This window comes from Oncorhynchus kisutch, linkage group LG8 (assembly GCF_002021735.2).
Source record: "Oncorhynchus kisutch isolate 150728-3 linkage group LG8, Okis_V2, whole genome shotgun sequence".
Lineage (NCBI taxonomy): Eukaryota > Metazoa > Chordata > Actinopteri > Salmoniformes > Salmonidae > Oncorhynchus > Oncorhynchus kisutch.
In genome coordinates, this window is record NC_034181.2 from 32,750,389 (window position 1) to 32,775,359 (window position 24,971).

The following is a 24,971-nucleotide window of genomic DNA, read 5'->3' on the forward strand; positions in this document are numbered from 1 at the left end:
TTTGCGGTGAGTGACAGAACACTGAGCCAATCACGGTACAACCAACCCTTATAATCTGTATTTTCCACTGGCTTTCCCACCACCATAGAAAGCACTGAGATGGGCTGAAACACCTGCGTTTTGGAGCTGCCTTACTAAAAAATGCAAAAAAGAGACCATGTTTGTATGCGGCTTTATTAATTCAAATATATTTTTTGCATTGATAGCAAACTGATATGTGACACGTATTACTGCCAAAATAGCATGCAAAACAGGCACATTTTTTATTTTTTTTAGCTTAACAGTTGGGGCTCAAAACAGGTGGGGCTCCGTCCCATCTGCCCCGAATGAGGGGTCGCCACTGAGTGGGACAACATTCCACAGGCCACAATCAACAGCCCGATCCACTCTTTTTGAAGGAGATGTGTCGCGCTGCATGAGTCAAATGGTTGTTACACCAGATAATGACTGGTTTACACCTCTACCTATTTTTTCAAGGTATCGGTGATGGGGCCAAGCTTCCTGCCATCCAGGACCTCTATACCAAGCGGTGTCAGAGGAAGGCCCTATAAATTGTCAAAGACTCCAGCCACCTTAGTCATATAATGTTCTCTCTGCTACTGCATGGCATGCAGTACCAGAGCACCAAGTCTAGGTCTAAAAGGCTTCTTAAGAGCTTCTCCCCCCAAGCCTTAAGACTCCTGAACAGCTCTTCAAATGGCTACCCCCCCACCCTCTCTTTTACACTGCTGCTACTCTCTGTTTATTATCTATGCATAGTCACTATACCTTTACCTATATGTACATATTACCTCAACTATATAGCCTCGATACTGTTATTTTGCTGCTGCTCTTTAATTATTTGTTATTTTTCTATATATTCTTTATTTTTTTACATTTGTACCCAGTGGATTTATTTAAATAGACTGATTTCCTCGTATAAACTGTAATTCAGTAAAATCTTTGAAATTGTTGCATGTTGCATTCATATTTTTTTCAGTGTACTTTGTATCCCTAAGTTACTCAAGTGATTGTAAATTTAAAAAATGGTTTATTTTATTTTGGAAGTAGCCTATAGAGTGCAGTTGTTTCACAACACTTTCTTTATTTAGTCTGTGGCACCCCATGCTGGAGAGACTACAGAACTACATGCAGTACCTTTATGACCTGTTCATAAAGGGTGGTTCATTGAGTTTGCATTACATAAATCCCCAGACAGTATGATATAGCCCATTTCATGTCATTACAGTCAGGACATCTGCTTGACATTGTGTTTTGAAATGACGGTTAACGATTTCTGGGCAGGAATAGATCAGCACATATGTGGTATGATAGAAGAGGTGTGACGAAGATAGGGACCTTGGCATTGATCTATAGTCCAAATGCAGCCTCTGACCCCCACTTTCAAACAGTTTTGCACTCCTGCCCAACCTGTATTTCTCTGAAAAAACTAATTAACTGTGAGAGGATTCTCTTTACAAATCCCAAATGTTATTTTTCTTGGAGTTGTATGTTGTGATATGCTGTAGGTAAACATTATTAATATTGTAGCGAATGGCGGGGCAGGGAAGCGAACTTGTGTTTGTTGGCGTGAAAGGCAAACACCCTACGCATCGCTCAGCCGCCATCTGACACCGGTGTAGCGAACAACAGGGCAGGGAAGCAAACTCAGGTTGCTGGCACAAAGACCAAACACCCCAGGCATCCCGCCAATAGGGTTAATCCGCTTGGTGGAAATTGTAATGTGGCTCATATAGCGAAGATTGCTACACTATAATTTCAAGGGTCTTCTATGTATGAAGGCTATTTGGAAGGGCAGGCCATATATGCTATCTGCTTCCTATAAGGATGTAATCTAAAAAGCAATACAGAAATGCGTTGTGTGGTCCCACACCCCACAAATAAAGGTCTTAAATAATGTGATTAAAAACTGATCGTACCTCAAACAGAGGTGCATATAGTTTGTAACGTTAACTTAGTATATAGATTGAAGAATAGGATATGCTACAAATGTGTTACTTTAAATAATTGAACACTTATATACAGGGGCGCAACTTTCATTGGGGACGTGGTATATGGTATATCAGAAATTGTATTTTTGTGCAAACCCTATATGGTGCAAACGCAGTAGACCCAGCAGGTCGGGCTCGGAAACCTATAGCTACACTTCCGGTTGCAGTTTTTTTTTTGCAGTGACTGACACAGCTGGAGTGGGGGGAGGCCTGGCTCAAGTGAAAGCGAGCTACTGGGGGAAATGGGCGACGTTTGATTGGGAAAAGGTGAGTTCGACAGACTTCAACATTGATTTGGACACAAACTGAAGATAATCTCATCATCAAAACGTTGTTTCTGCTTGTGTCATTTTCTGAAAAGGTTGCCCGCTAGCGGCTCGCGCTAGGTTCCTGTCCAACGGTAACATTAGCTTGCTGACGCACAGGCTTAGCTAATTTTGGGGGAATTTGCCTGTAAAACAAGGCTTCCAAGTTAGCTAAGCTAGCTAGTCATCTTCGATATACGTTAACAGCCATGATCTCCGCGCATCCCGCACTGTTTTATTTGTTCTGCATCACCGTTCTAGCTAGCATACTTGCTAACGTTAGTCAAATAACGTAAATTAGCTAGCTCGCTAACCAATAACTTGTTTTGATAGCCTTAACTGTCAGCCTGGTGTTTTATGCCGTTTGATGTAGCCACCTATAGTACCTAGCTAACTAACTAGCCTGTCAGAATTTGTAGCAGGCTAAGTGGCTAATGTCAGATCGGGCGGCAGCAAGCTTGTCTCTAGAGACAGACACAGTAAGGTTATACAGAAGTTATACTAAGTAGCGTTACAACTTTTCGAGGCCAATTAGTCCGCCTTGTTATCCCCCACTAGAAGGAAAAGTCAAATCTAACTTTCTGAACATGACTATCTTGTCAGATAGTGTATCAAGAAAAGGAATAGCCTAGCTAGTTCGTGTAGGTAACGTTAGGCTAAAACAATGTTCCATTTCATTTTGCTGGGACCCAAAGTGGCACCATAAAACGCTCGTGTTGTGGAAATGGAATGGTTGCTTTAGTTGGGTAACATTTGTTCAAACCCCTGTAAAATAATTAACTATAGTAGCTAGTTAATTATCTAGTCCGTTATTGTTGCAACTTGTAAGTAAAGTTGACATTATTTTGGGACTAGCTAGCTCGTCTCCTGTATTCAGTCAATTGATAGGCACGAATTAGCTGCACTGATTGCAAACCTTAAAACTGAAATATATAAAATGTAGGCAAACGTTATTGGATTACACATAAATTATAGGTCTTTTTTTATCTTTATGTGGCGCATCTGGCTTTGATAAAAGGCCAGATAAAACTACTGGTTGTATGTTGTGGACACAGCAGTGCAAAGTGCAGTTTCATCTAGGGTCATCCAGGTGTCCTTGAATTCCAGGATTTTCCAAAGCTTTGTTACATTAACTTGTTAGATAGTACCTTTGTTTTTCACTAGGAAATGCATACTGTGTTAATAACTTGGACTTTTTTAATTTTTAATTTACCTTTATTTTACTAGGCAAGTCAGTTAAGAACAAAATCTTATTTTCAATGACTGCCTAGGAACAGTGGGTTAACTGCCTGTTCAGATTTGTACCTTGTCAGCTCGGGGATTTGAACTTGCAGCCTTTCGGTTACTAGTCCAACGCTCTAACCACTAGGCTACCATGCCACCCCTTGGTAGAGCAATAACACAAACATAAAGGGAAGCACAATGTAACAGTTGTTTTTCAAATAAAAGGGAAGACCGAACAACACCCTAGCACCCTGAAATTCAAATCTGGACCTAGAAGACGACAGCTTTTTTCAATATACCCCTCTAGTCAGGGAGTGATTTATACCCAGAACACCAGGTGTGTGTGTAATTAATTATCAGGAAGAACAGAACTTTAGTACTCCGGTCCTCCTGGGCTAGGGTTTACTGAGAAAGGTGCGACAAACAAAACAACATCCAGTCAGCAGTCCTGCGGGCAAAAAACCCTTGTTGATATGGTCGAAAGAGAATGTCAAGAATCGTGCAAGCTAACAGGCGAGCCGCAAACAGGCAAATAACAGAGCAGAACGGCATTTGGGAATGCACAACTTGCTGGTCCTTGTAACGGATGGGCCATTGCAACAGACGACTACACCGGGTTCCACTCCTATCAACTAAAAACAACAAGGAAGCGGCTCCAGTGGGCACGCAATCACCAACACTGGACAATTGAGTGGAAAAATATTGCCTGGTCTGATGACTCCCGATTCTTGTTGCGTCATGCTGATGGCAGAGTCACAATTTGCTGTAAGCACCATGATTCCATGGCCCCATCCTGCCTGGTGTCAATGGTGCAGGCTGGTTGTGTAATGGTATGGGGAATGTTTTCCTGGCATACGTTAAGTCCCTTGATACCAATTGAGCAATGTTTGAACTCCACAGCGTATCTGAACATTGTTGCTGACCAGGTGCATCCCTTCATGGCTACGGGGGTCTGACCCGGTACTAGATGGGTGTACTGAATAAACTGGCTACTGAATGTATTAACTGCATTGGGAGGGAGGATGTTTGTCATACTTTTTACATTTGTATATTTTTTGTTGTGTATTTAAAATCATAAGTGTTAATTTTAGGCCCTTTCTGAACCTAGGCCTTTACATGCCTCCTGTAAATCCGTATGGTCTGAGAACTGTACATGATGGACATATTGGATGTCCTTATACTTCTTACAGTGTGCTCTTAAATATACACTGTCTAGATTCTGAAACACATTTTTCCACAATTTATTTTACATAAATATCTCAAGCACCCTTTTTAATGTTGCTTATTTTTAGACCATATTTGTCAATATATTACATGTCACATTTCCAGAGGGGATTCTCTGGTACTTAAAAAAAATATATGACACGTTTTATACATCAAAATGTAGATTATAGGTCACTAACCAATCACAGCCCTCCTTTAGGATTGTACATTCCGCCAATCACCAGCAGAGGGAGTTCCCTTTGAAGCCATTTTCCCATTCACTGTGTTAGTGGTGCTAGTGCTTTGACGGTCATGGAATTTTGGATGATGGTAATTGGCCAGCCAAATGACTGCGGTCATAATAATAATAATAATAATAATACAAATATTTATTTGATTTATAAATAAATAAAATATTTTATCCTCTTCTCTGCTCCTGACTGCATGTGCTGCCATTAGGGCTGTCACAGACAACCCCCCCAAAAAAATCTTATTTCAAACTAACCTATTATATATGTAGTTTACTGAGCTTGTCTGATGCTATAAGCACATTGTGATTTTTAAATAATTAAGACACACAAATGATTCGAGGCAGCCAGACAGAGCCTAACCAGAAGAAAAAAAAACATGTTCCTCAACCACTACCTCCCGCTGCTGCTGGCTTTTGCAGATTCTGCCATTACGCTCCTGAAGTTGCCGGTCATAGGCTACTCCAGGAGTCGGCAAACTTTTCCATTAGGAGTGCCAATTTATCTTACCATTTTTACCGATCTGCATGCCAGTTATGATTTTCATATGCCCATTTTCGTGGAACAGTTTAATTTATTTTATAATAGTCTTCGTATCTCAAAATCTTTGTCATGTGATTGAATACTTCTTAATCTAAATAAATGTATACAAATCTACATTTCTGTTGCCTATATAATTGCAGCCTGACTATATAAATATAGCCTGCAAAAATTGCAGCCTGCATGTCTGCAAGAAACTTGTATAAAATATTATTGTTCCTCAGTTTCTTACACCAGTGAGCTCCTGGCAGACACTGCTGTATTTGTGCAAGGGATAAGAAGTAATCAGGTAGACGTATTTTAAAACGTTTTCACGGGATCAGTTTTCCCCTTTCATTCCAAGTGGTTATCGAAAGGGAGAGAGCTGGAAATATTTTTCAAATGGGCTACATTGAGGAACTATTGTCATTCTCAATAATGTAAAAACAGACTTTGTTTGAGGTGAAGAAAAAAATACTTTGAAGCTCCACAGCTCATTAATGGTGGTGAGCTAAGACAATCAGGAATACTGCCAGATCCCCAAATGGGCACAGTTTATAAGCCAACATTTGGCCAGGTAGTCTAGGCCTACTTCTGCACGTAATCAGGTGTGCATTCTCACTCAACATTGACAGGAGCGCTCCAAACAAAACACAATTAATAAATTGACAGCTCCTAAATGAAATTTGCCAAAACTGGTTTCTCTCAAGTTGGGTCAAAAATTATTGGTCAACCAACAGCCTATTTACCGTCCAGTCGACTAAATAGGGTCAGCCCTAGCTGCTATAAACACAGAATGAGTATAACGGGCGTCCCTATTCAAGTAAAAAATGGCACAATGGGTTGACTGGCGGCCATTGTGAGTGTACCCATAGGAGCAAAGCAGGAAGTAAAATGATAACTCGTAAAGCTGAAACCACACAGAGACTCCGTCAATGGTGTCAACTTGTGTGCGAGAGTAGAGTCAATTCACATACACTGCCAACTTATTTGTCTTGAGAATCCATAATAAGCAGTTGTATTTATGTTTGCTATGTAGCCCTCGTGAATTACTGTTGTTCCTTGGGACACACCTTATGTCCAATGGGAGCCACCGTACCTGCCTCCTGTTATGTTGGCTCATGAACATGAGGAGAATTGTAGCAAATATACCCTAGCAGTTTATAAAGAATTTGTCTCTTATGTAATTTCGTTCTTTCTACATAATGGTATTCTCTCTTGAACAGAGTTTCGCAGCCTGCCTAGCCTATATGCCTGTGCTGGAAATCAACAAAGGTAGGCATACATTTGTTTTAAAATATGTATTATTGGCACAGGCAACTGAACTTGTCAACACTAAATACACACTTAACTATACATGTCACTATTCCTGATTTAACAATACACAGTCTATTTTCTGGCAATTTACCCACTCACTTTATCAGCATTCCTTCGCGTAAAGGCAAAGAATACTTGCTTTCTAATTTGAAGTGCATGATGCTCCCCGGCCTGTGTTTTCGCTTCACTACCGTGCATTCTAATTCCAGCGTGTACACGTGTGTAAAAAATAAATATAAAATAAAATAAAAACACACACGCTTTTTGTTTGTTTTTGGCTTCACACACAACTTTTTTGAAACTTGTGACAGTTATTTTATTTTCATGACCGTCTTCATCCATGGCTGTCGGTTATATGGTAATTGTGCCAGCCCTAGGTATGGTGGTGCTCATAAAATGTATCATAATGTCAGAATTAGCAGGGAACCCACTGAGGAAATGTGGTGTACTTCTAGAATATATTGTTCCAAACAATGTCTAAAAATAAACAAAATCAAAAATGTTAATATTTAAGGTGAATAAATGAATGATTGTATTTCAGAATTTAGACACTCCATACGTTAGCACACACTATAAGGAGTATCATGACACCAAGATGTCTGTCATATAGGTTCATGGATCATGAGTTCTTACAGGAAACAAGTAAAGGTCTAAAAATAGCCTCATTTTCTCAAATGAGTTGTGATGCAAATGTAAAAAGCTATGCTTGCGTTGATTCGCCCCACTAGGTTACGAATTGCCGGTATTTCCTTTTTAAAAGCAGCTGAGCCAGTCACATGTTTGTTTACAAGTAGTATCTAACTTAGTAACTAGTTAAGCTTGATTTTGCAAGAAGCTAACCATATCTTGATAACAGTGGAAAAATCCAACCTTACTGTCTACTTTGTTTTGTGTGTGTTCAGAAAAGTTGGTAGAGCATGGCGCTTGCACCGCGAGGGTTGTGGGTCTGATTCCCACGGGGGACCGAAAATATATGCAATCACTACTGTAAGGCATCCTGGATAAGAGCGTCTGCTAAATGACTAAAATGTAAATAACTATAAGCTGGGATGTCTGACCTGCAAATAGTTTATCAGGCTGTATAAATTGTTTGTATTCACTAGTTAGCATTTAGCTAGCATTGGCTATGGGATTTGACATGTACTTGTTAGCATTGCTAACCTTTGGCTTACTGATGATGCTCAGTGTTTTTTTTTGTGTTTGAAAATAGCGTCCCTTGTGTTCGGGGTTGGTGATGCCATACAGTGGGGCAAAAAAGTATTTAGTCAGCCACCAATTGTGCAAGTTCTTCCACTTAAAAAGATGAGGCCGGTAATTTTCATCATAGGTACACTCCAACTATGACAGACAAAATGAGAAAACAAATCCAGAAAATCACATTGTAGGATTTTTAATCAATTATTTTACAAATTATGGTGGAAAATAAGTATTTGGTCAATAACAAAAGTTTATCTCAATACTCAATAGGAAATACATTTTTGCCCCACCGGGATTTCGCAAGAATGGTATAAAAATCTGGATTACCACCCAAGCCTAGTTTTGACAGTAGTAGGGCTGGGAATTGCCAGGGACCTCACGATATGCTATTATCACGATACGATTAACTATTGTGAATCAATATTATGATTTGATGTTCCAAACACATTGCTCACTATATGTGATCTGTCAGGATAAGAAACGCTGCAAGCATGTTGGCTCATTATTTAAAAAGGTGGAGAACGAGCTATAGGATGAAAAATACTGAGTTTTGGCGCAGGTACAACCGACTAACACCACCTACAGTAGCAACCGGTAGTTAGCATAGTGATTTACTCAGCTCAGCACTCAGTTTGGCTGAGTATAAAAGAGACCGATTTGACTTCTCTGCCCAGCGACTTACAAGCAACAGGGAAGTATTTTTTATCTGTACTGATTAGGCTATGCCCAGCGAATATGCAAAGCCTTATTTCCCTTGCTAGTTTTGTAATGTCCATTTATTTTTAATTAGTCCTGTACTTCTTGTAATTGTGCTGCAGTAACTCCACGGTAGCTTGGTTATCAGTTTCTCTGGTCATTGAAATGTTCTTTACCCAAAGGGATTGGCCAGAACAGAAATGATTGAATGGCAGGAATAGCAGCCCATGTCAGTAATTGACAGTAAAAAGAGGTTGGTGATGACCTGTCAATGGAATGAGGCTGACAGTACATCCCGAATGTATTGTTATTTTCATTGTGTTGGTCACATTTTGATTAGGTTAGTAGCGAAAGGATTGCGTTGTCTTCCAGTGCTTTTTCTTCAATGCCTGGGGAATTCTAATACAACATGGATGATAGGAGTCAGAATATAGGTTAATGGATAATGTCTTAATCAACCCAGAAACCCAATTTCCTGTAGGTCAATGATAAATGTATTAATTCCCTGTTATTTCCATTGCTCAAATTCTGTGTGCTTGCAAGTTATTCTGCTCACACCAGGGCAAATAAGATAACCCCCCCCCCCCCCCCCCCCCCCCCCCCATGTACTCCCCCCTCCAATTTCACAAGATCCATTTTCTCAGAAGTCTCCCACTCCCGCCCATTTTGTATTGCTTTGCCATGTCTTGCTTGTTTTGCAATTTTGGCTTGGTTCGGGCTGCATGCTGTTTTGCAAAGTAGGCAAAACACTGCTTATCTTGAAGTAAGCATTCATTGCTTGTTGTTTGCCAGTGCTGACATTCCTGTTTTTACAGTATGCTTTTTAAAATTGAGTGATGGGCAAGTTTTGTAGTGCAGTCTTTTAAGTTACAGGCCCACATTCCGACTAGTCATAGGCCTACCTACAGCAGAGGAAACACCAGAGTTCCACTTACCTGGTCTCGGGTCACTTCCTGGTAGCTCAGTTTGTCCTGTACTCAGACAAAGCAATATGACTAGAAAATGGGTGTTACACTGGTCAAAGTTCATTTCACTTTTAGACTTCAGATTTTTATTGTTTATTTTGGGCTTAATCAAACCTGCTAAATAGGGATGTGTACGGTTATTCAAATATTAGAATATCCGAACGGACGTTAGAATTCGAGAACTTGTGAGTACACTAATGCAATGCAAGATGCAATAAAATTACAGAATTAAAAGTTAGCAAAAGGAGTAGGCTACAACAGCATACCTATTGGTTGCTCATTTTAATTGAATGGGTAGCTGGCTACTCTAATCAAGACAGGCCCTGTTATATGAGATGATTTAACATTGTGGCAGCTACAAGTTAGATCGTCTTGGCTGTAGCCGAGTTGCCTTGGCTAACATTACTTAGTCCCTCTCTCCCTTGCCTGCTCGGCTCGGTCCCATCTCACACCGGCCCCTCTATTGCTGCAGCTGCAGAGTGCCAGTGTCTCTCCTTCGCGCAGCAATGCTCAGGTTAAAAACGTACATCTAAAAAAGACGCATGTATTTCAAACATCTGGATATCCAACAGAAATTCATGATACTATTCGAGTAGTGAAACTATTTCAAACCCCCATCCCTACTGCTGAACTTAAGTGAGTTTGTTTCCAATCCAGTCCGTTTTGACCCTTGCTTCTGTGACCCTTGCCGCTTTGGGTTCAGCTCAGCCACTCGGCATACGTTCTTTGGCTGCCCTTCAACTTGGCTCTCAGTTTAGTTTGCAATGCATGATGTTGGGAGTGGGACAGGCCACTGACACGTTTTAATATGCATGCTATATTTGAAAGCCTCATGATGGCAGAGGGGAAATAATGCTCTTCCATTTTCTCTTTGTCTTTTTGCCCTCAGTCTCCTGTGCCAACCAGGATGAGAACATATGGGTAGTGGCACAGGTGTCTTGGCAAGCCTAGGCAATCAGAGAAAGTGTTTACGTTCTCAAACTGCTGACACTCAATGTGCAGAAGATCATACTGAATTTCCAGGGAGAGGCAGGCAGGGTGAGAGAGAGGTAGGAGGAGAGATTGAAGGGGGCAGAACTGGAGAACAGACTGAGACGGACACGTTTTTGTAAAATAGCTCAGGCCTAAAAACTGGATACATTTGTACCTCGTACACTACATGACCAAAAGTACGTGGACAACTGCTCGTCGAACATCTCATTCAAAATCATGGGCATTAATATGGAGTTTTACCACTTTTTTTTTTTCTATAACAGCCTTCATTCTTCTGCGAAGGCTTTCCACTAGATGTTGGAACATTGCTGCATGGTCTTACTTCCAATCAGCCACAAGCGTTATTGAGGTTGGCCACTGATGTTGGGCGATTCAGGCCTCGCTCTGTCAGCGTTCCAATTCATCCCAAAGGTCTTCGATGGGGTTGAGGTCAGGGCTCTGTGCAGGGCTCTGTGCAGGCCAGTCAAGTTCTTCCACACGAGCTTGACTACCATTTCTGTATCGCTTTGTGCACGGGGGCATTGTCATGCTGAAACAGGAAAGGTCGTTCCCCAAACTTTTGATGTATTATATTAAGTTAAAATAGGTGTTAATTCAGTATTGTTGTAATTGTCATTATTACAAATACATTATTTATTTGAAAAAATCGGTATCGGCTTTTTTGGTCCTCCAATAATCGGTATCGGCGTTGAAAAATCGTAATCGGCCGACCTCTAGTCCCAACATACCTCACCTTTTTTGGAGCTGCAGGTAGCCTAGTTGTTAGAGCGCTGGACTAGTAACCAAAAGGTTGCAAGATTGAATCCCCGAGCTGACATGGTAAACATCTGTCATTCTGCCCCTGAACAAGGCAGTTAACCCAATGTTCCTAGGCCGTCATTGAAAATAAGAACTTGTTCTTAACTTACTTGCCTGGTAAAATAAAAATATATAGGATTTTCAAGAAGCAAAGTCTCACTTGCCACATCATAATGAAGCAGTGTTCAGTCCCACTCTGGGTGTGACCAAGTGACTTGACATTTACAGCTAGCCTGGGCCGGCTACCACTTTGTTGCCAAATAACCAGATTTTTCTTTGCCTGAACAGATTTTTAAAATGTAGAAATGCTTTTAGAACACATGTACTTCACATGGAGGACTACTATTCTTGTCATATTCCTACTGAATAATTCAGTAATTTGAAGATTCTTTTCAATATGCGTCAGAGTGCTGTCATGGTAGCCTATCTTGTTCTGACCACTCAAGGTTCAAGGGCCTGCAATGTTAGTGCAGTGAGGATTTTCACTCCAGATCTGCTAGTATGTTTTGTTGTTTTTGCTCGCTAGCTGTTTTTGCTGTGGTGCAGGCTACTTGGTTTCTGAGTGCTTTTGTATTTTGATCTTGTACACTCCCAACAATAAAGATGGCCTGAATCCTGAAATGGGTGGAATGACTATGCTCTTGCACGCCATCTCCAAACTTGGATAAGGCTGCAGTTATCCCTACAGTCATTCCTTTGCTAAATTACTGTGAAATTGCCCAGATGCTGGATCTTATTTCAAGTCAAGATTGTTGGCTACAACACTCAATGCTTTTTGCTACACTAGGTCAAATGCACACGGTTATTTTTGTCCAGGCATTTCTTGTATGAATATACTCAACACATATTTGTTGAAGCACAAGGGAAGTGTACAGTACTGTTTTTTCATAAAAAATTGACATCCTTTTATGCTGTTGCTGCTAAAGATTTAGGGTATCTTGTTGAAGCATCGTTTTTCTCCCCAGGCCAGTGTGAATGTGAAATGCTGTAGTCTAGGTTGCTCAGTGTTGGCATATTTCTGGCACAGACAGCCAAAGTTTGCTCATATAGCGTGCTTGTTTTTATTTGGCTGTTGTGGCACACCATGATTGTACTTGTAAAATAAAATTAACCTCACCTTTAACTGTCAATGAATATATATTTTGTATGTGAAAATGAAACTTGAAAAGACCAGCCACTGATTCAGTGGATGACTGGTGTTCTAAGATGTATCCTGATTCTTATTCATAACGATTTTTTTTTGTTTTCTCCGTTTCTGCCACAGGCAGCCTACAAACTGGAAAGACCTATCCAAGAGATGGACGACGGCAGTGCCTACATAGAGTTTGACGTGCCAGAGTTCAGCAACACCGTTCTCAACCAACTCAATGAGTTGCGACTGCAGGGGAAACTATGTGACATCATCGTTCACATCCAGGGCCAGCCTTTCCGTGCCCACAAGGCCGTGCTGGCGGCCAGCTCACCGTACTTCCGCGACCACTCGGCCCTGGGCACCATGAGTGGCCTGTCCATCTCCGTCATCAAGAACCCTGAGGTGTTTGAGCAGCTGCTGGCCTTCTGCTACACTGGTCGCATGTCCCTGCAGCTCAAGGATGTCGTCAGCTTCCTCACAGCAGCCAGCTTCCTGCAGATGCAGGCCGTCATCGACAAGTGTACCCAGATCCTGGAGGGCATCCACTCCAAGATAAGCATCCCCTCCAGCGCCACAAGCCCAGACAAGGAGGGCTCCCAGGCCAGCCGCAATGGTGTCAAAGACAGCAGCCTCTTCATCAACCCCACACAGATCTCCCCCCCATACTACTCCAGGCACAGCATAGAGGCCCGCTCTGAGCTGGCTGCAGGGAAAGGCCATGGCAGGGCGCGGTACCAGGAGGAGGGCCAGTCAGATCGTGGCAGCAGTGACGGTGTGTCAGAGCAGGAGGCAGCCATGGAGGGAGAGACCGAGCAGGTGGAGCTGATTGGGAAGGACGGCCAGGTGACAGACGTGCACGTGAAGCTGGAGAAGGCAGATAGGCCCAGCTACTCGGACAGCTCCTCGGCAGGCGACGATGGCTACCACACAGAGCTGGTGGATGGAGAGCAGGTGCTGGCTGTCAGTGTTGGCTCCTATGGTCCCGTCATCCAGCCAGCTGGCTACACTTACTCAGGCCTGTCGTCCCCCTGCTTTGTGAGCCTTAGCAGCTCCAGCCCCTCCCGCTCCATGCTCAGTGGCTTCAGGGGCGGCAGAGCCAGAGCCAAGCGCCCCTCAGTGACCGTCCCAGCAGAGGTCCTGGGTCATATCAAACCGGGAAACACTGAGGACAGCAGCGAGGCGGTGTTGGGCCAAGTAGGTTTTGAGAACGATGTGCGAGAGCGGAGCCTGCGCAGCCAGTGGTACCCCTACAACGAGAGGCTCATCTGCATCTACTGCGGCAAGTCCTTCAATCAGAAGGGCAGCCTGGACCGCCACATGCGCCTCCACATGGGAATCACACCCTTCGTCTGCAAGTTCTGCGGCAAGAAGTACACTCGCAAGGACCAGCTGGAGTACCACATCCGCGGCCACACGGACAACAAGCCCTTCCACTGCCAGATTTGTGGCAAGTGCTTCCCCTTCCAGGGGACCCTCAACCAACACCTGAGAAAGAAGCACTTGGGGGCCTCAGAGGGCCCCAACCACATGGACTCTCCAGAGAGGACGGAGGGCATCTCTGGTCAGAAAGACCCAGAGGATGCCTCAGAGGGGATGGCCTTTGAGACGCAGTATGCTGAGGAGGCTCCGGCCAACGACATGGAGGAGAGCTCAAAGTGCAGCCCTGAGGAAGCCGAGGCGTCCAGATGTGATTTTTAGGCCCTGGCTCTGGTTGAGGAAGCTTTAAGATATGTTCTTTAAACGTTTAGGATTTGTTTTGGAACCGGCTCCTTTCAATGTTGAACCTACTTTGTGCATCCGTTTTCTGCCTGTCCATCCATTTTTGTGAAAGTCAACTGTTGCTTAATGTAGAAGAAGAGGAGAAAGGGGTACTTTTTAAAAATAGATTTCAAAGGGAAGGGGTATCAACTCGCTATTGATAAGGTGCCCTCAATAATCAAGGCCTTTTGTTTTCGCTTTAAAAAATATATATGTTTTTAAAACATATTTACAGAGTAATATAGGCATGTTGCAATAATTGATAATGTGAAAGCTCTGATAAGATGCTTATCATATCATGTTTTTACCTGACCTGTTTTTGCACATGTGGCCAAAGGAGGTCACTTTACTCACAAGGAATTATTTTTCTGCCAAGTGCAAAGCTTTGTGTGAAATATCCGTTCAATACCTCATGATACAACTACATACTCATAACAGACAGTATTTTAGCTTTTATGAAACTCCACCGGGTTCTACCTCATATCCAAGAACCTACCAAGAACAGAAGTGTTCACCGTTTTAAAAACAAACCGTTTTGCTTTAGGGTCTCTGTTTCATTTGCCAAACTCTAGGCAGAACATCCTCAGTCCCAACGCTAAGCCTTGATACTTTAGACTAATATTCCTTGCTGATTGTATGAACGCTGGACCGTGTCCTTGCCCGTTGGTTCATGGTCAGACAGGATGTAATGTGGGCAAAGAACGAAGGTGCTATATTGATGTGTTTTAAGAAATATTAAGTGTGTTTGCATTGAGCATGCGCAAGGAGGACAGTGGATAGAATACAATAATAGAGGATAATAAATGACATATTTCCACTGTCTCTACAGCCAATATCTATTTAAGCAATAAGGCCTGAGGTGGTATATGGTCAATATACCATGGCTAAGGGCTGTTCTTACGCATGATGCTCCGCGGAGTGCCTGGACACAGCCATTAGCCATGGTATGTTGACCATATATCACAAACCCCGAGGAGCCTTATTGCTATTATAAACTCGTTACCAACGTAATTGGAGCAGTAAAAATATATTTTTTTTCATACCCGTGGTATACGGTCTGTAATACCATGGCTTTCAGCCAATGAGAATTCAGGGCTTGAACCACCCAGTTTATAATTGTTTTTAGAACACACAGGACAAATTCCTCTTGTCTCTTTTCACCAATGAAGGTCAGTGCTTTTTTAAATATTCTCTTCTTAAGCAATAAGGCCCAAGGGTGGTGTGGTTTATAGCCAATATTCCAACGCAAATGGCATGTTCTTATGCACGACGCAAAACAGAGTGCCTGCATACTGCCCTTAGCCATGGTATGTTGACCATATATCACAAACCCCCGAAGTGCCTTATTGCTATTATAAACTGGTTATCAATGTACTTTGATCAGTAAAAATAAATATTTTGTCATACCTGTGGTATACGGTCTGATATACCACGGCTATCAGCCAATCAGCATTCAGGGCTTGAACCACCCAGTTTATAATATATTTTAATCCACATGGGATCAACGATTTGATCCTCATACACAGTGAAGTCATTTGGAGTGTCTTCCATTCTCTTGATGTTTTAGTTTGTTAATTCTCAACCTGTTTATGTGAAACTCTTAGTTTATTTGTGTGAAGATTATGCTCAGTGCAGAGTCCCACTCATTAGCTTGGTACAGCAAGGGCAGTCCTGCCCTGAATCTGCATAGAATCAATATGCAAATAACAACAAAGGAAAATCAACCATCTTGTCATGGCATTTCTTTATTCACTCTCCATTTCATTAGGACTCATGTTCTGCTCTCGTCCTCTCATTCACTGTTTCTGCCCTTCCCTGATCCGACATCACTGTTGAGATGAGGGAATCAAATGGGAAACTCATTGATGCCTCATTAGAAAATAAGCTCTTGATGGTATTTTGAGAGAAGCTTGTGATCCAAAGTAATGGTGCACTTTTTGTTTCAAATAGAATCGTCTGAATGGAGACTTGGTGATAGTTTTGTTAATTTTTTTTTATGTCTTGAAGAGCAATGGTGACCATAGATGTATTCGGCACTATGCTACTGCTTTTTAATAGTCAGGAATCAAATTGGAATTGGAATTGCTTCGGTCAGTGTAAGCCCTTTTGACAACTGATGTTGATAGCTAGCTATTTCAGTGTTAATAGGTAAATAATCATTGAAGGCACTGTTGGTTTTGATCTGCATGTTTCGAGATTAGCTGGGCTGTCAGGGCCTAGCAGTTGGACGAATGTCATTGACCATATTTCAAAACGTTAATTTCGTTATTCATATCGTCATAACTCACAAATGCACATATGGTGGTGATGGGGGGGTATGTTTGTCAGACTTATATTGCATTTCATGACTAAGCATTGCAATGCAGAAAGCCATGGCATAGTACAGGCCCAGGGATTAGCTGAACTGGCTTTCGACTTATTGTATGTCGAAATGCTTCTAACTACGGTAGTTTTGAGAAATACAGGAATAAATTATTGCGCCAACATGCTAGTCCAGAGTAATCTCTTTTTAAAGGCCCAGTGCAGTCAGTGATTTTCCATACCTCTTTGCCAATAACATAGTTTTCCCTTCCCATTCAGACCACTCCCAGACATTCCTAGCAAAATACTTGCTTGAAAGTTTGTTTGCTAAAAAGCCATTTGTCCATTTTTATACAAATCTATTACTTAATTGTTACCCATAAATGATTTGATATTGATATAAAAACAGCTGCATTGGGCCTTTTAAGATCAGGTGGAAAGCTGATCCTTAAAGAGCACTTTTTGACAAGTCATTTTGCCCCCTTATCCCTCTTCTTGCTGATTTGCTATTTCAGCAGTGTGGCGCTTTCCTTGTATCCTATGTACCTTTTTTTTTGTTTTTACACATGATCACATAACTACAGTAAACCTTCCAAGGTGGTAGAAGGCTCAAATAAAATGTTAATTGTCACATGGTTCACTGTTTAAAAGTGTCCTGAAAACACCAGAGGTCCTGGTGGGACCACCATTTGATACCTGTTATTTTTTTTCGGTTTTTAGTGCCCTTTAAAAAAAACATTTATTTTGCAGTGATTTTTGTTTTCATATTGGTATTGAGCAGTTTTGCATGCATGTCCAAGTGTTTTTACCCTATATTTATTTAGCAGTGTCGGCCACTTCAAAATAATAGTTTATATTATGACACTTCCACTGTGGGGCTCTATTTGTCTCTGCAGTTTGAAGGAAGTAGAAGGTAGTTTTGCAAACCATTGCTAACTAGCGTTAGCACAATGACAGGCATGCTAGCTGTTGAGCTATTGCTAGTTAGGAATCTTCCTTTAAACAGCAGCACGTCTTTGCAGAAATACATATGTGTATTTCTGCCCAGACATGCTTTTAAAGTGATGGTGCGAGATTTTGCCAATTAAGCACTTTTTCTACATACCCAGTCAGATGAACTCATGGATACTAGTTTTGTTTCTGCTTGCAGTTTATTAAAGGAAGTTTCTAACTAGTGTTGGTGCAATTGCTACTTAGCGTAAGCGCAATGACTGGAAGTCTATGGGAACAGCTAGTATGCCTGTCATTGTGCTAACACTAGTTGGCAATGGCTTGCAAAAACACCTTCTACTTCCTTCAAACTGCACACAGGTACATAAATATAGCCCCACAGTGGAGGTGTCATAATAACCATAAAACCTAGCTGTCAAAAGAGGGAAATGGTTCCAATCGTTTTTCCATCATTCATTTTTCCCATAGGGAATTTTAGAAACACTTAATATAAGGGCTGTTTCTCGTGTAGGCCTATCCTGGTGTGACGTTTTGATCATGTAAATCTCTCTCTCGGACAAGGAGACTTTTATCATTATATTTGGCTCTATTTACTCTGATTCAAAAATTTGAATTTGCTTCAAAGTAGACATCATGCAAAACTACATCTCTACAAGCTCCTGCACTTCGTTTCTAGCTGATACCTTTGCGAACAGGTATAGTGAATTTAAATCTTGCGTAGTCTTGAGACAGTTAACATAATTGTCCATTTAAAGAACTGTAGCTGTTTTATTGATTACATTTAACTAACTTTAGATTGTTAATCCAGAGATTCTTACCTTTGCCTTGATTCGGCAGTCTTGTCCAGATCATCATGGCATTTGTAGTTCTTTATGATAGCCACATTAGCATCTATTTAGCATTTCATTTTTGTGGGGTAAATACAGACAAATATATTGATTAAGTCGCCTTGTCCTAGAGAGATTTACACTTGGTGAAAAATGATTGGAACAATTTCCCTGTTTTGATCTCTAGGTTTTATGGTTATTATGACTCATACTGTGGTACTCTATTGTATCCACGAATTCATCTGCCTGGGTAAGTAGAAGGGCTTAGTTGCCAAAATCTTATCCCTTTAAGATCAGTGTGACAAATTCAAGCTGATATTTGTAGTGAGCAGAGCGAGCACAGCCACCACATGCTCCTTATCTCCCTACAGTGCTGTAGTGGCGCTCGTCAGTTCTATTTCCGATGGTGTCAACATAATTAAATTTTCATGTGTTTTGGAGTAGAATGTCTTGAAGTCATCAAATTAGGTTCTAACAGCCAGCAAAGAGAACCAGCCCACCCCCTGCTTCCTTTGCCACTGGTGTTGAAGAAAAATACTAGGGGAAACACTACTGTTCATATCGTTAGGTCACCAATAGTCTCTCTATGCCCACAACACAATGGGTTCATTGTTTTGATGTCCATCGTCTTGTTTCACCAGATGCCATGGAAACCAATAGGGTCCTTCTCAGATTTAGTGAATTCTGATTTACTATCGTCTTGTTGCTTGTCTGTTTTTGAAGATCAGTGACGGGCCCTTTCCCTTTGTTTTTCCCTGTTTTTATTTTCTCTCACATAACATGCTTGACAGTGTTGTGGCTGAAAGTCAGCCACAATCTATTTTCCACTGTCTGAATGCCTACTAGGCAGAAGTCTAGAATGTCATGTTCTGTGTGGTAACCGTCTTTGTAAAGTCTTATAACCCTCTGCTCATATCGAATCTGTCCCCCTACTGGTTTAAGAGGGAATTGACCTCGTCATATCATTGAATCCTTCTCATGATGTTTCACGTTATTAGAACAGGGGCAGACTACTATAGGTTATTGTGCCAGGAGTCCAACAGACGATAGCATGATGGATAATCCTCCATAGAAAACAAATACTGAACGACAAAGGTCTGTCTACATTTGGCCAACAAGAGGCAAGATGAGTTTCCTACATAAGCTGTAGCCTGGTTCCTATTTTCCAATTCCTTTCTATTTCCACAGAGTCCCACAGTCTTGAGCATGTTGCCAGATATATTTAATATCATGAAAGAAATTGTACAGAAATTGAGTTTGTTTATTTATATAATTTTAAGATGCCAACCATATCAATCCTAGTAATATTTTGAAGAACAAAGGCTTTTGAATCGTGATCTGTGCCTTTCCACACAAACTATATCCCTGACTCCATGGCACTTACAGTGGACTTCTGTTTTGTGCCTGCCTTCAATGTAAAGAATGAAATGGATCAAGGGGAAGGTATATCTATTGATAAAATACTGTTGATTTCACTTTAATTTGGAAAAATCTTTCCTGTGATTTAGTTTATGCAACAATTAAATGTCTTAAAGGGAATGAGCACATCATTGAGAATAGTTCAGCAGTGAGGAGAATCATGTCTTAGATATATGCCCAAGTTGATCTCTTAAATTATGTTTACATGCCACCTCCATTTTTTTCCAGCCGTACTTATTTAGCCCTACTATTTCCTTGTCGTCAGACCCCATTTGATATCCATTAATAATGTGATGAATTGTGTTTATGGTAATATGGTGACTTGCATGGCATCTAATCACAGTCGTGAGCTGTTTTGTTCCTCTCTCCAGAGGCTGTTTTGTATGTTTACTCTAGCCTTTCTGTTAGCACTGAGGACAATCGAAGGCATCGCCTTCAGTCTCTGAGAGCGCGAGAGAGGAGAGAGTACAGCTAGACTCTTCCCCTCTCAAGATTCCTTTTGTAACATCTGACCAGGGGGGACAGCTGCTTGAGAATGGGAAGATTTTAAAAACATGACATTTGTAGAGTGAAAAATGGAAAGATTACCCTGTTGTATTGCACGTCACTCACCCACAAAATAGTTTTTGAAATGCCGATGGCTGGTTTTGGAACACAACCATAGTTATTGTGTTTGTCTCATCTGGCATGCACTTAGAAATATCCTGTCTTTGATACATTCATATTCCAGAGAGGATCTACTCATAATTTGTCTCCACCTCAAGGGACTCTATTACTTTATCTTAAGGGACCTTTTTACCCTTAAATGGTGCTTATAGACTGGTCTGTTTATAGATTTTGATATACAAAATACTATACACTTGTGTATTTACATTATAGAGGGGGGGGGGGGGGGGCAACTTGTGTAAATGCTTTTATCAACTTTGGTTACTAATGTCACACCACTCACCAACCAACTGAACCTGACACTTATTTGCGTTCACTCTGTTTGTTCAAAACTATTCACAGAAAAGGTAGGAGGGAGATGCTTGTGGGCCAGAAGTAATCAGAAGGAAGTGTTTACAGGGAAGGCTGTTTGACTACTTTTTGAATTTTTGAACAGACTAACTTCAGGTAGTTTATGAACACTGATATAGACTTTAACAAAATCTGAAAGTCTTCCATAGCTTCTCTCAGCCTTTCTCCACTGTGTAATATACAAAAGCAATAACCTTTTTAAAGGGGATGTATTGTTATCAGTGAGCCTAATCTAATTCTGGGCCTGTCACATCTCAACTAAACATTGAATGTCAGGGAGCTATCGAATTGAAGTAGGACAAGGACAATTTGATATTGATATTTTTTATATATTTTGTGAGTCTTTGGACAGGTTGAGTGAAAATGCTCATTAGGTGAGACTGGTATTGCTGGTCTTCTAAGTACGCATCCAAAGCCTATGACTGTCAATTAACTGCAATGCAAAAGCTAAGCATGTGATTCAGTCAAACTCAATGGCACTGGTTTTAAAGTTGCACCTCCATCTGTATCAAATACTGAAAGGGATTGTGGGCTGCAAAGCCACATTGGGAGTGGCGACCTGTGTTCATGCTAAAATGTAAAGGTCTCCCCTTTCCCCTCGTGTACTGAGACTGAAGTTTCAGCTGGTCAGAGTGGAATTGGTCAGTGCTGCTTTAACTACATGTTAAGACTGGCCTGTTTCCTTTGATGTGAAACTCATTGGTCTCTGACATTTGGTGTCTGGATATCATGTATTTTTGTTGATATGGCACAAAAAAATAAGTAGAACTCAGGGTTTATACTAGTGTTATAAAGTGGTCACTGGGCATACAGCTCATATGCGTAGAATTCAATGTGCACTTCTCTTCAGGTGGGGAAATAAATCCTCAGTCAGTGGTTCCCAAACATTCTGCCTCAAGGGTCTCACTGAACCCATGTTTTCCGTTCCCCCTCTGCATGCGTGTGACAAGCACAGAGGTTCAATGTTGAGGAACAGGGGAGACCTTTTAGTTTGGCCAGGTGTCAGTCCACCTCCCTCTAATCCACTCTACATACAACCCAACTGTGAACCTCAGAACTCTACTGTTATGTACAACTATGAAGTAAATTAAGCTAGCTAGAGCTGAACTATTAACTTGCCATTTATGAATTTATTTTATAGCATGAAATATATGATATATTTATTCAAATTATATTTTACTCATAATCATTCTGTGCTGCTTTTTGGGGGTTCTTACGCTTGTAAATTGCTTTTTTATGATACAAAGAAATGTCAATAGAAAATGCGTTTGTTTGTAAAATAAAGATGCTGATTTGGCACTCCTGTCCAGTGATTTTTCTTGCAGTGGTGGCAGAGGCGAGCAAATTGTTTACAGGTTAGTAATTACATTCTTTGGGTGCAAATAGGACCTGGCCTGCAGAGGGATATGTGGCACATAATCAGGATAAAAAGCAAAGTTAGTACAGTAGCTAGCTAGTAGCCTACAACTTCAATGACAACGTTGAATTCGAGCAGTCACTGACTAACAATGTTTGTTTATTTTATCCACAGCCATATAGCTCGCCAGCTTGTAGCCCTAAATAAACGGAAGTTAGTTAGGAATCCAGAAGTAGAAAATTCTATCAGGTAAATTAATGGGGAAATAATCGGATAAACGCCAAACAAGATCTAAAGTTAGAATGCATTTCTCCAAAGCCTTTATTATGAGATGTCAGTCGGTTAATATGACCTTTTATGGCTTGTTCTGATTACATAAATCCTTCATTTACAAAAAGTGACGTTAGCAGATTAAGATTAACTCATCGAACAAAACATAACATCTCAAGCATGTTTACCACACACTTATTTTCTGCTTTGGCCAACGAGTCATGGCCAAGTTGGCCTCTTAGTGTCTACAAAAATATGCTATTTCTATTGCGGTATATGATTACTCGTGCAACACAAAAAGGTAAGTACATCATGCAACACGATCATCATGGGGAATTCTCTGTACAATTTGCATGCTGTGGTCATTCATAGGTGGGCCGGCTGTAAAAGAAATGGGACACCAATTTATATTAATAAATATTTATTAAATTGAGTTATTTAACCTCTTGACATGAATTGCTGATGTTTCAATTGCTTAGATAGCCTGTAACATGGTCAGTTGGGATTTGAGTCAAGCTCCGCTGCCACTTTTTCCATCTTCTCAAATTCATGGCCAACATGTAGAACTTCTGCTCTCGTGGACAGCAGTGTCAGTGTTTGCTTATCCTCCCATGCTGTGTCTCCTCTGCACCACCAGTGTGCAGTCACCACCAGGCAGCTTGTACTCCAGCCTCCTGGCCCCTGTCCAGCTGCTATAGCGCTGGAGCCCAGCCAGCTCCAGGAATGCTTCCATGGCCACAGTGTTACTGCAGCCAGGTGCTGGCTGATGGAACTGTGGCCAGTCAGCTCCCTGTACTGGAGAGCAGGGGGACAGGTCTGGTCCTGGATCTGTCTGACCTTTTGGACCAGAAAGGGGTTCATCCTCACAGCCCTTTGGCCCTTCTGTATCATCTTGATCCATACAGCTTCTCTCCCCAGACTGTAGAGGGATATCCAGAGTCAGCAGCCTGACTAGCTGGCTTTGGTGGCATATTGATGGAAGAGTTTGGATTCTGACCTATGATCTGTCTCTGCCGACTGCCCTTTTTGCTTAGCTAGGTCTGCTGAGAAGCCAGGTGGAAGCTCCCTGTGTGGTAATGCTCTCTAATGGTGACCTCAATACACCAAACCCCCTTTTCCTGCAGCCGTGCCTCTGTCTTCTCTCCCAGCTCTTGCTGCAGCTTGACAACCACCCTAATTGCCCTTGTGGACCCTTGGGGCACCTCTTCACCTGTCCCTGCTAGTGGTCTGTCTAGCAACATCTAGCAATGCAAGAGCCACACAGAGGTTCTGATGAGGGCAATCTAAGTTCATCTCAGAATAGCCTACAGCACAATTCACACCAGTTTTAAGAAGACTGCATATGTTACATTTAGATTTGTACAAATGGAAATAAAAATGACGGCATGATAATTTGAAGGTTTTCTCTTACTAAATTGTCTGTGTTTCTGGGTAGATATTATTACAGGAGATGTTACCTGTACAGCAGAGATCCTCAGCTCACAGTGGACCTGTGCATTCCTCCACTCTCCCATAGTATGAAGGTACTGTAAACTTGTTGTTTTAAACCATTTTACCCGTTGAATGTAGAATCTGACAAATGAGCTTCGAGTTTATAAATTGTCCAAGCCACTGCCTTTGGGTGTTAAGTGTTTATGCATATTGCTTTGTTTTTCATGGAGAGTTTAGTTTACCTGCATTATCCTTCACCGTGATATCTGCTTTATAACTCATGCATATCTCCTCCCCTCTGTCTACTAGGGCTCCTCCCCTCCTAATGAACAGTAACCATGGAAGTGTTTGTCTGAAGTACTATATGCCTGTCCTTTTTAGCTGATTTATTGACAATGCCACCAGAGGGGGCTAGAGGTTAAACATAAATGGCAGTGCCCTGTTGATGCAGAATTGCAGAATACAAAGATGTAGTTGTAGTAGGCTGTATGTCAGTAGTTTATGCGACCTTCCTTACTATGCATTGATTGAGGAGAGCAACGGGAAATAATGAATTGTTATTCTCCCCTTTTTGATTGTGACGCTAGACAAGGCTGTGATCATAAAGCGGGTCGGTTCCGAAAAACTCCTGGCTGTATAGGCTTCTCTTCCTCTTTTGGTTTAATTAAAGCGGTCACCCTGCCTGTGTTTTGGTAAAGCTGAGGGATTAACCTGAAGAAATGTAACCACTCTCAAATTCAAAGTGACAGTTATGTATGCAAGGGCTGACCATACATCATGTCAACATTTATAGTTTTAACCATGTTTTGAGGCTATGTATAACAAGCTTAGATTTTGTGTTCAGATGGGGTATGACAGTTGAACTAAGCTCACGAGGCATTTATAAAGTATATTCATCAATGGGTATAACATTTTTGGACATGAATGAATGTAGAAACTAAGGATTCTAACTTTAACCCTACTTAGATAAAAAACTTCAAAGACAGTATGACAAGATGAGAATGTCTATATTGACGTCATTGAGTAGCCTATTTAGAGGACGATAATGAGGT

At 41.4% G+C, this 24,971-nt stretch overlaps 1 protein-coding gene across 2 annotated transcripts; it reads left to right on the forward strand.

Moving 5' to 3' along the window:
* Positions 1 to 2,150: 2,150 nt before the first annotated feature.
* LOC109895842 (zinc finger and BTB domain-containing protein 34) lies at positions 2,151 to 22,160 on the forward strand. 2 transcript variants are annotated; one of them, XM_020489869.2, is made up of 3 exons: positions 2,151 to 2,258; positions 6,717 to 6,765; positions 12,721 to 22,160. In XM_020489869.2, exon 3 carries the CDS (start codon positions 12,754 to 12,756, stop codon positions 14,284 to 14,286), a length of 1,533 nt encoding a protein of 510 aa, XP_020345458.1. In that variant the 5' UTR covers positions 2,151 to 2,258; positions 6,717 to 6,765; positions 12,721 to 12,753; the 3' UTR covers positions 14,287 to 22,160. The 2 variants fall into 2 exon arrangements, with proteins under 2 accessions (XP_020345458.1, XP_020345456.1); XM_020489867.2 differs by lacking the exon at positions 6,717 to 6,765.
* Positions 22,161 to 24,971: the final 2,811 nt, after the last annotated feature.